General features: G+C 45.4%; 1 protein-coding gene across 1 annotated transcript; it reads left to right on the forward strand.

Moving 5' to 3' along the window:
- The first annotated feature begins 3,748 nt into the window (after positions 1 to 3,748).
- ZPBP2 (zona pellucida binding protein 2) lies at positions 3,749 to 10,393 on the forward strand. The gene is made up of 8 exons (XM_066336563.1): positions 3,749 to 3,851; positions 5,729 to 5,806; positions 6,263 to 6,388; positions 6,694 to 6,855; positions 7,590 to 7,808; positions 8,802 to 8,887; positions 9,459 to 9,636; positions 10,177 to 10,393. The coding sequence occupies exons 1-8, from the start codon at positions 3,749 to 3,751 to the stop codon at positions 10,275 to 10,277; spliced, it is 1,053 nt and encodes a 350-aa protein (XP_066192660.1). The 3' UTR covers positions 10,278 to 10,393.
- The last annotated feature ends 1,645 nt before the right edge of the window (positions 10,394 to 12,038 follow it).

The raw sequence follows: 12,038 nt of genomic DNA on the forward strand, positions 1-12,038 counted from the left end.
CGCTCGGGCTCTGCGCTGCCAGCGGAGCGCACCGGCCTCGCCTCCCGCCCGTCACCGTGACATCCGGCCGGGCGCTCGGCGGGCGGAGAGCGGCGCCGGGTGGCGGGGAGAGGAGCCGGCCCCGTCCCGGTCCCGGCTCCGGGCTCGCCTGCCTTGGAGCCGCTGCTGGTGCCGCTCGCAGGGGACTCCAGCCCCTCGGGAGGGGCAGGGGGCTGAGGGCACAGCTCCTGTTTGGGGGGATTGGGGGAGCCCCCAGCTCGTTCGTCCCCAGAACGGGCACACCTCGGACTGTGTGTTAAAGTTAAATGGCTGAGATAATGGTAAACAGAGCTTAGGTTGAGATGGTTTTCTTAAGAAAACAGTGTTGCTGCTTAGCAGAAAATCAAAGCACAAAGTTCTTCCATAAAATAAAACAAATATGAATTTCAAAGTCCTCTAGTAAAGACTCCGAAAAGAGGCTCATTCCACACCAGGCCTGAACAGGACTTTGAGAGACCTGACCAGGTGCAGCATACCCCTGCTGAGGCGAGGGGGTAGCAGCAGGTGACATTTAGAGGTCAGTTCAGGCCCAAAACGAGTTAATGAAGCGAGAAGTGAAATTGGGATCTGAGCTCATCACTTGGATCTAAACCCAAAGGCAGTAAGCACAAATTACCATAGATCAGGAGCAGGATAACAACATGGAAACATGATTCTCCTACTCACTTCCTGTGTGGTGCCAACGGCTGCTTCTTATGCTGTTGCTTTTCCATTGCTTGGAAAAAGATTCTAGAAATAAAATGTTAAAAAAAAAAAAAAAAAAGGATAATCAAGCAATCCTTGGCTATTCTAGACAATCTCTGTAACCCCCTTCCAGAATAATTTAATAATTAGGCAGGTTTCCTGGTTCTACGAATTTTAAGGAAGCATTGGGATTGCTGTGCAGCAATCAGAAACCTCTGGTTTTCATCCCAGGATTATCCACGGCCATTTTCTCTTACCGCCAGATTTGTTCTCTGATTTAAATCTCTACTTTCCCTCACGTTGCCCCTCAGAGAAACAAATATATCTTCACTCTGTTTTTATTTTAAGGGCACAAATCAAACAAGCCTGGTTTTCCCAGCCTATAAAAATTTCCCTGTGCTAACTGTGCTCCTCATTTGTGTGATCCCACCTTTGGATCACTCACCTGAAAAATCAGAGACAAAACGTGTGGTCTGCAGCTTCTCCAGAGCCCTGCAACTGGTCCTTCACCTGACTCTGCACTCCTGGAAATCTCTCTACATAGTTCCTAGGATGAAATATTCACCTTTTTAATACCTACTCACTCCATAATGAAGTTTGCAACTGCAGATTTTTGTCCTTTTCTATAATTTCCTACTGATACTATATTAACTAAAAATCCAAACCAAAGTAAATCCCAGAGAAAAAACAAACAAACCCCAGAGATCCAGGTTTTAAACACAAATACAAATACCCAAATTCACATTTTGTCCTGATAAATCCTCCCCAAAAACTTCCTGTTCTTAAAAATAACTCATCCCCCCTCTTCTTCCCACCCCCACTCCCCCCCAAGCTTACAAATCTATAATGACAATTTACAAGTCTTGGACTTAGAAATATTAGAGCATTGAAAATAAATGAGTCATTTGGCTAAAGACACTAAGAGTTTATAAAGAACCAAAACTGCAGCCAAAGCTTTATAGTAGAGATACTATTTCATAATAATTAGCAACCTGGGGAATGATGGGCTATGCAGGATCTGAAAGGAGCTATAAACATCCTTAGGAACTGAGGCTGCTCGGGCTGAAATATGACTCGTTTATAGCAGACACGTTACAAACTGAATCATTTTGCCTGCACAGTGTCAGCATGAAATGCTCACTTTGAGTAAAACTGAAAACATTCAGCACATGGGAACGTGGGATCATCCGAGGTGGTCCCGGTTCTGACCTGCTCAGCAGCTCAAGGACATTAAAAATGAAAACCCTGACACAGCTCTTATACCTTAACCGACCACTTGAGTTAATGTGTTGGTTTAAGGAAGAAGAAAGCTTGAGTAAAACTATTTTCCATCAATAACCTGATACCCCATTTTTCACACTTTTATTTTTGCATTTTTTACCAAATTTTTCTTTTCTTTATTAAAGGAAACTCATTACTTAAGTGCTTTTTTTTTTTTTTAACATAGAAATGTTGAGTTCAAACTTTCACAGCTCTCTATAAAAATAACTCTTATGCCTGGGTTGGTTGGTTCCATATTTGTTATGCAAATACTGTGACATCATTTTTGGACACTAGCATGGTCTGGAATGATAAATATGATCTAGGCAGGTAGGATAAATACTATTTTGCTAATTTCCCGAGCCTTGGCCGCTGTTCTGGTCTTGAGTGTCTCGGAGTGTGCTCCACAGTCAAGGGCAAGGACCCTTCTTCCCCTGCCAGCAGCTTCCGGAGTGTTTTTGTATCACCTGCTCTAGAAACAGAATAGTTACATGTTTAAAAGTTTCAAAGGCATAGAGAGTTTTCCACAACATGTAACTGACTTGAAAGTTACTTGCAGTGATACTGTGGTATTCGGCTTCATTTTTGAGCCAACACTGTTCACTCCGCACTTACTTTCAGTCACAGCAAGCGGCAGAAACATGGAATCCCAGAGGAGTTTGGGTTTGAAGCGGCTTTAAAAACCATCCAGTTCCACCCCTGCCACAGCAAGGACACCTCCCACTATCCCAGGTTGCTCCAAGCCCCGTCCAACCTGGTCCTGAACACTTCCAGGGACAACTTTCCTGGTAAATCCATCCCAGGGGCCCACCACCCTCACAGAGCAAATTTTCTTCCCAATATCCAATTTGAAACTCCCGTTTTTAGTTGAAGCCGTTCCCTTTGTCCTATCACTCCAGACCCTTGTCCAAAATCCCTTTCCAACTCTCTTGCAGCCATTTTAGGTACTGAAAAGGGTATTTTTTTGCTTCTACATGGAGAAAATACATGTCCTGTAATGACTTTCTCCAGAAACCTGCAGCTGGAGAACACCCAGCACTTGCAGCCCCTCAGGAGGAAAAGCCACAGGATGTGCCCAGCTCTTACTTTCAGTCTTTCTCACAGCAAGTGACAGAAACACAGAATCACAGAATGGTTTAGGTTGAAAGGGACCTTAAAGCCCATCCAGTTCCCTCACTCTCCCCTGCCATACGCAAGACACCTTCCATAGCCAGCACTGACAAAGCCATGATGGAGCCTCTTCCCTCCTTGTCCCCCTGTACTTCCCTTTCCTTGTTCCACAGCCAGAAAAAAACACTTTAGAGCCAAAAAACACAGCTCACTGCGCACTGTGGAGGAGCGATGTGAGGCTGAAGTGTGACAACGAGCGCGGAGGGGTTGGCCGGGGCCGTCCTTCGCTGCCAAGCGCCTCACAGGGGCCTGAAAGCGAGAAAACAAACAAACTAACAAAAACCCCGCCCCAAACCAAAATACTGTTTAAAAAGCTCAATGGAGCGCTGGAGAGGAAACAGAATGTTTTCAAAAACAGTACAAAAAAAAAAAAAAAAAAAAAAAAAAAAAAAGCAGCGGGTGTGGGCGAGGGGTGCGGAGCAGGAGCGAGGGGACCCCGGCGGGGACGCCTCAGCCCTCCTCGCCCTCAGCGCTGAGGGGATGAAAAAGGGCGGGAAAGCGGCGTGCGCGCGCGGCGCTGGAGGCGGGGGGAAGGGGGGAGCCGTTATAGCGCCCCCTCGCGCCCGCGGCGGCCGTTGTGAGGGGCGGCGGGAGGATGGCGGGGGGCGGCGGGAGGACGGCGGCGGCCGGCGGGCGGCCCCGCTGCCCCCCGGGAGCTCTCCTGGCCCTGGTGGCCGTGGTGGTGGCGGCGGGATGGGGTGAGCGGGGTTAGGGGTGGGAAGGAGCTAAGGGGCTGTGTTGGTGTCAGGCCGGTACACCCGGAGGGTCCCGCTCTGATGGGTGGAGTTGTGGAGGGAACACCCACAGAACCTTCCCTCAGGGTGGCAGATTGAAGCCCTGTTAGAGGGGACAGAGTGTCCCTAAAAAAATTTCCCTCAGAGTGGGAGATGAAGCCCCTCAAGAGGGGACAGACTGTGCCTAAAAAAATTTCCCTCAGAGTGGGAGATGAAGCCCCTCAAGACAGGACAGGTGGGCTCCATTGACACCCCACTGGTGGGTATCGCTCTGCTGTAGGGATAAATGTCCCCGAAAAACTTTCCCTCAGAGCAGGAGATTAAGCCCCTCAAGAGGGGACAGAGTGTCCCTAAAAAAATTTCCCTCAGAGTGGGAGATGAAGTCCCTAAAGAGGGGACAGAGTGTCCCTAAGATCTTTCCCTCAGAGTGGGAGATGAAGCCCCTCAAGACAGGACAGGTGGGCTCCATTGACACCCCATTGATGGGTACCGCTCCACTGTGGGGATAGATGTCTTCGAAAAACCTTCCCTCAGAGTGGGAGATGAAGCCCCTCAAGAGGGGACAGAGTGTCCCTAAAAAAATTTCCCTCAGAGTGGGAGATGAAGCCCCTCAAGAGGGGACAGGTGGGCTCCATTGACACCCCATTGATGGGTACCGCTCCACTGTGGGGATAAATGTCCCCGAAAATCCTTCCCTCAGAGTGGGAGATGAAGCCCCTCAAGAGGGGAAAGGGGGGCTCCATTTACACCCCATTGGTGAGTAGCACTCCACTGTTAAGGGACAGATGTCCACATAGAACCTTCCCTCAGAGTGGGAGATGAAGCCCCTCAAGAGGGGACAGAGGGGCTCCATTGACACCCCACTGGTGGGTATCGCTCTGCTGTAGGGATAAATGTCCCCGAAAAACCTTCCCTCAGAGTGGGAGATTAAGCCTCTCAAGAGGGGACAGAGTGTCCCTGAAAAACTTTCCCTCAGAGTGGGAGATGAAGTCCCTAAAGAGGGGACAGAGTGTCCCTAAGATCTTTCCCTCAGAGTGGGAGATGAAGCCCCTCAAGACAGGACAGGTGGGCTCCATTGACACCCCATTGATGGGTACCACTCCACTGTGGGGATAAATGTCTTCGAAAAACCTTCCCTCAGAGTGGGAGATGAAGCCCCTCAAGAGGGGACGGGGGGGCTCCATTGACACCCCATTGGTGGGTACCACTCCACTGTTAAGGGACAGATGTCCCCATAAAACCTTCCCTCAGAGTGGATGAAGAAGCCCCTTAAGTGGGGACAGGGAGCTAAAACCCCTTGAGAAGGGTTGTCATGGGTTACAGTGACACCCCACTGTCCCTCAGGCTCAACCCTGGATCTCAACAGTCAGGTAGGACCACTCCAGTGTGCCCATGGCATGAAAAAGAGCCCCTATTTCAATTCCAATAATTTTCCCCTCTCCTGAGGATTCTTGTCACAGAAACTTTGGTGCCTGACACCAGTCTGCTATTTTCCAGAAGGGAAAGGGCTGAGAGACCTTACCCTGTGTCATCTCAGGGTCACACTATAGAGTCTTCACCTAATGGTCAGATTTTGTAACTATTTTAGTGGCTTTTTGTAAAGAGGAAGGTTCATCTAGTCTGTAATCTGGTACATCCAGGCAGGTTTGCAAAGATGGGCACTAAAACAATTAAAATTGACAGGTTAAAAACATGGACTCCTGCTTGTTGCTGAGAAAAAAGTGTGGGGGAAAAGGGAAAGTAAGACAAAAACAAAACGAGGTAAAAACCAGGGTGAAATAAAAGACTAACAGTCACACATTTAGATGGATCTCTACTATAGCAATTACTTTTCCCTACAGTGAGAGCTGAACTGAAGGAAGAGCAATCTATTGATTTAATTGGAAAGAATGAAGTTTATGGTGACACCAGGCATGAAGGTAAATTTGTCCTTTTTTCTATCTGTATCTATTTTTTACTGGAATGTGGGGTTTTAAGCCCAGGGATCATTAAGTAGCACCAGTGCATGTGGAACCCTGTATGCACAGGAACAAGAGAAAAGGGAATGAGGATGGACATATATTTGTCCCATAGTGCTGCTGGAAGCACTGATGAAAATTTAGCATCTAAATGAGGGTTTCAGTGAAAAATCGGGTATTTTTTATGCCTGCACCACAGTTTGTATGTGGGACACAAGTGTCTCCCTCTAACAGTCAGCACCAGCCACACTGTGGACAGTTCCAGGATATTAATTAAGAACAAATGGAGATTAATCTTTAATATTACACTTTGCAAGCCAAAACTGAAAAACACATTTGAAACACAATTTTCAAATTTCTTTTTAAATTTCATTTAATATCAGCATTTTACATAATTCACCTGATTCTGTATTGCAGTGAATGTGTATGTTAAGGTGTTCACAAACAGCCCATTCCTGGTCTGTATGGATTTGGCTCTTTCTCAAGAAAGAATAATAGATCCCAACTATTTGTGGATTGGTCCAGATGGGAGAGATTTACAAGGTTAGTTCAAAATAAAAATATCTCATATTTCCTTTGTTTCTATTCACAACCCCAGTGGTTCCTTAACCCTTTGCCAGACAATTCCACAAGTTCTGACATTAAACTCCATTTCTCTTCTCCCTCTGAAAGTTCCAAATACTTGAGCTAAAAGGAAATTTGTAGTAAATCCTAGAAGTCATAAATTTCAGATCATTTCAGGCTAACACAAATCAGTGTCATTATGCACAGGAGCAAAATTTCATCTTCAAATGTTCTAAATGAATCAGAAAGTGGACATTTCCTGTAATCCAACATTTCTATTTTAGGGCAAGGATACGTGAATCTGACAGAGACAGGGAAGCTGATGGTGATGGGTTTCAGGGTCTCAATGTCTGGTGCCTACCTTTGTACCCTCTCACACAAAGTCATCGAAACTTCAACACAGGAAGAAACAGAAATCGTTGAGGCCTATAAATTCATGGTTTATGGTAAGATTGCTAAGTTAGGAGTAAGCACTGGCCTTTGCGGATTGGTAATTTGTGAATTCTGTGTTAAAAAAAAATAAAAATTAAATGTTATCCCAGAATAGAAAATAATTTGTTTTACTTGTACACACGCACCCTCTCATGGTTTTGGAAATAGTTTAATATTACTGTTCCCAAAAATATATGGCAATAAAATAATCTTTACCCTTTGGTACAGTATTAACTTCAAGAATTCCAGAGTTATCCAAGATCTGCACTGCAGCCCCTTCTTGTAACCACTCTTCACCAACATCACTTCCCACCCACAACATAACAAACCAAAGATGCTTGAGAATCACTTTTAAACAACTTTTCATTGTTTTAAAATAACTTTTAAAATAATAATAGAATTAATCCTACACCATAATTGCACAGAATTGGCACCAATCCATTTCAGACACACAGCTTTGCAGACATGCTGGTTCTGTGCCATTATACTATTTGCCACCTTTTTTATTTTTATTACCTGGGAACAGATTCTCCAGTAAGTACCTAAATTCCTGTATATTTCAAACGAAACTGTCTCTTATTATTGAGTCAGCTCTGTCAAGGACGAACGTGTTGTGACATAATTAATGACAGTGCTTTATTTATTTATTTATTTCTGAATCAAAGCCCATATTTCAGATTCTGATAACCTGTCTAAGATTCGATCTGTGATTACACCCCGGATTCACACCCCAGCTATTTCCTCCCAGCCTACAGGGAAGCCGACCATGCCTATCAGGTGTCTGTTCGCTTCACCACAACACGTTGCAGGCTGAAAAACAACGGCTTGTTCGTCGAGAAATTAAACAAAATCCTCAACAGCACCATCTCCCACCTGACCTGCCACATCACGGATTCGTCCTACAAGTGCTACTCCATCAGGACGCCAAAGAACGGCCTCCAGTATGAGCTGTTTGTTAATTTTCTAGGTAACCGAACTTCCGTGCTTGTTTGGGAGAGATCGTTTATTGTTATAAACAACTTGTGAGTGCTTTAAACAACGTCTGAAAAACAGCAGAGTCAAGAGCACCTCCGAAAGTTGTTCCGGGTTTTTTGGGTGGATTTTTTTTTTGAGTCCCTGTATTTTTTTTGGTTGCCCACAGATGGAGCTAAAACGCAGTGTTTTACGTTAAATTTAGCGTTCAACTTTTTTACAATCCTAGCGAGAGCAGTTATCACCGAGGTTAGAGAGGAATGTCGGAAGGACATAGCCCATAATATGCCCTGATGTCACTGTCATATTTAGGTTTTCAGTATTTGATTTTTAGTAAGTCTGGGGCCACTTTGGTTTTAGAATCACAGAATGGTTTGGGTAGGAAGGAACCTTAGAGCTCCTTCAGTTCCCCCTCTGCCATAGGCAAGGACACCTTCCACTAGACCAAGTGGAAAGTCCCATCCAGCCCTGCCCTGGATTTTTTGCTTGATTCTAGGAAACTGCACAGAGCTAAAGCAGGGGCCTCGCAGTTCCCTCATGGCAATACTAAGGTGGTTTAACCACAAGTTTAATTAGCCCTGACGCTGCCTTGAGTTGGAGATGGTTTATCACTGTGGGAAGGAAGATATTCTTTAATTATCTGACCACATTTCATCCTGTATCTGTTCTCACCACACACCAAGAGGGACCATCCAACAGGTTGTGGAACAGTTTTGTGGGTATTTTCCCCTAAGTAAAATCAAGAAATGTTCATAACCCAAAGATTTTTAATTTCACATAAAACTTCAGACCTTTTAGGACCCTGAGGGTGCTATGTGAGACGTCAGTTCCATTCTCTCAGCTTCGCATATTTCCCTCCTCTCCCCCCAGTTTTGTATTGGTTGAAATCTGACTCTTACTAAACAAAGGAAGGAACTGGGTAGAAATCACAAGGACCTAATCTATAATTTCCCCCCTTTTTCATGGATCTTTCTTCCTCTCTGCACAGTCAATCCACTTGGACCAGGATGGGAAGAAGTTTGCCACAGGATTCCTTACGACTGTGAAGATGTGACAAACAGGAGAGTCCGACAGGTTCTGTGTCAGCCTCTGCCTCTTTAACACCCACCTCTGCCTTATCTCCTCCAGATAGGACTGGTAGTAATCCATCTTTACCCAGATTTTGTGGGATTAATGCTGTAAATGGTGATTCATGGATTTAAAATAATTCCATTCAGGAAGAAAAATAGGTTTAGAAGTCAAATTAATACAAACAGCTTTAAAAAGAACAGTTAAAAAATCAGGCTCATTACTTGCTTCGTACTTGCTTCTTATAATAAAGAAAGATAAGCATTATTATTAATATTGAACTTCCAGTCCTCTAAGTGAAATTTTTAATTTATGATTTGGTCAATGGAATGCAATTTAAAGTAAGTCTACTGTAGCCAATTTGTAAAATCTGTTCTCTCTGCCTTCTAAATATTAAATCCTGGGATCAGCTCACATCCTAGGACTGATTCCAGGCCCCTTGAAGCCAAGGAAGACTCCTTACTAAGGTGACAAGTCAGTGTGTGGAAATCAGGACTAGAAAACATTTCCCAATATTTTTAAATCCACAAAAATCAACCAACTACATTTTTATTTTCCCAATACTTCTGAATTTTAGGCAGCAGAGCGAATTGGAAAGTTTTTCCACCAGCTGAGGGACGTTTTGAAGAATGAGTTTCACGCTGTTCCTACAATACAGTACGTGGAGAACAGTTTCTCCATGACTCCCATCGACAGCTGCCGGCCAGGTTTTGGGAAAAACCACCACACCCACCAGAACTGCGCCAGCTGCTGCGGTAAATATAAAATCCATCCATTTAAATATAGCTCATTGATTTAAATATAGCTGATTAGCACCAGGCACGGAGCTCTGGGGAGGATTAGGGGAATATTGGGGTCAAAAGCAGGGATATTTCTGTTCATCCTTTGGGAAGACATTCGCATTGTAGATTTAAAGTAATGATAGGAAATGAGGCAGTGGAGCGTGTCAGTGCACTCACAGGTGTAGCTGCATTTCCAAGCAAAGTAGAAGCAGTGCAGTGGGGTTTTATCCTTCCAGGTCACTGGTGAGTGACAATTCTCAGGATCCAGAGCCCATAAAGAGCAATTCCCTTCATGGAAGTCCTGCTAGAAGATTCTAGAAAAATCTCTGCTGATTTTTCAAATTTCTTTTACAGCACCTACTGTGGAATTAGGAGGGATTTAGCCAGAGGCTCAAGGAGCTCTGGAAGGGCAGAAGCTCCCACTGGGCCCTGGGAAGGCTCATGGGGATTTCTGATGGCTCCTCCTGAGATGGGGGGAAACTGGCTGGAACCCCAACTCTGTTCTCTTCACAGTGGTTTGTGGTCCTGGAACTTACAGTCCCAACAATGAGGTGATGTGTCGGACCTGTCCCAGTCCTGGAGCCAGAATATACGGAGCAAAATCCTGCTATTAAACTGGCAGAGACTGGAGAACCAAAGAGCAGCTGTGGAAGAATTCTTAGTCTTGTGGTGTTCTTTTCATTTTAGCTGCCAATCCTGGAATCCTCCGTTCCCTTTGGAACAAAGCATCCTCATTCATACACCCCTAGGTTTTGCCATGTTCAGGGATCCCTTGGACTGGAAAAAGCACTGCTTAAAACATGGCGTTCGTGCAAGGAAAAGTAATTAAATGGGAAAAAAGGGAAGTTTGTCACGTGGCTTAGTGCAGAGTCTGTTTCTTGGTGGTGACACCAGACACGCCACAGCTTTGTGCTGCTCAGAGAACACAAAGGAGCTACAAACAATTCCAGGCAGAACAGCAGGTGGCTGTGGTGGAGTTATGTGCCAGACTGGCATATGCCAAAATCTCTGTGAGGAATTTCTAGCAGATATTAACAGAAGCATTTGATCTTTGAGATTTAAAAGCATTACGTTCCCCCTTCTTCTTCTTTTTTTTTCCCCACATTTCTTTCACTGTTTCTGAAATGTTCCAGCCTGGACATGAGGGGAAAGGAAAATCAGGTCTCCAAGACAAAAGAGAGGGTGAGTAACAAATTACACAGCTCAGCATTCAGGAGGATTAAAGACCCAGGTTATGGTTCTCTCCTTGTCCCCAGAATAAAAGGGAACATTCCAGAGGGAAGCAGAGAATCTGCAGAGCCTCTTCCACCTCCTCCTGCTGCATCTTCCCCTTCAGCTGCACCAAACCCTCGTGCAGGGCCCGGCTGGCCCCAGGTGCTGTAGGAACAGACGATCCTCTTACACCAGCTGTGAATTCCTGACGAGTTCACCGGATGATACAAATTGCCAAAGCACTGAGCTAATGGGAACGTTTTCTTCCCAGAGAAACCTCACCCCAACCCGCTTTGGAAGGTTAGCTGCTGGATCTGCAGTGATCCATCACCCTGCTCACAGAATGAGTAAAGATCATTTGACCACTATCAAGAACTTTGTGTGTGACTCCAGCTATTCCCCAGCCCCAGCTGAGCCTCCCATGGCACAGCTCCTGGAACACGGGCTTTCAGAGCTTCTTGCTAAGCTGTTCCTTAGAAAGGAGTTTTTATCTTCCAGACTCACTTTGCTGAGACATCAGAGAACATCAGAGGACTCCATTTCTATGCACACACTGAGCTGTGGAAAGCAGTACCCAGCTTTCCTCCTCGTTCTTCACAAAGCAAAACTAAGTCAAGCAAAAGAAGCATCTCCCACTCAACATACCCAACTTCTTACAACATCTCGAAATTCCTTGGTGGGTATTCATCCAAAAATCGACCCGATTCAACCCAGTTTAACTTATCCATAGTGACAGGAACACAGCAGGAGATGGCACGGGCACAGACCCCGCTCCGAGCTTTTCAGAGTCATTACTTATTAAATACTGAGGAATAAAGTGTGCTGTAATGAGCATTTCCACTGCCCTTGGGCTGATTATCCTTGCTGCCAACTGGACACGGCGCACGGCTCAGGCTGAGACAGACGAAGCAGCCGAGCTCGGCGGTGCTGCCTGGTTCTCTTGGCCTATTTCAGCAGGAGGAAATGCCACATGCATCAATTATGAGGGGAAAAAAAGCTGCAAGTACGTACTAAGTGCTGTGGAGAGTCACAAATGAACTGTACTCCCTCCTGAAAGCTCTTAGAGCACCTTCATTTCTTCAGTGAGCCTCAAACTGGGAAAATTTAAGCTGGATACACAGAGGAAATCCTTCCCTGTGAGGGTGGGGAGGCCTTGGCACAGG

This window comes from Sylvia atricapilla, chromosome 27 (genome assembly GCF_009819655.1).
Source record: "Sylvia atricapilla isolate bSylAtr1 chromosome 27, bSylAtr1.pri, whole genome shotgun sequence".
In the NCBI taxonomy this organism is placed as follows: Eukaryota; Metazoa; Chordata; class Aves; order Passeriformes; family Sylviidae; genus Sylvia; species Sylvia atricapilla.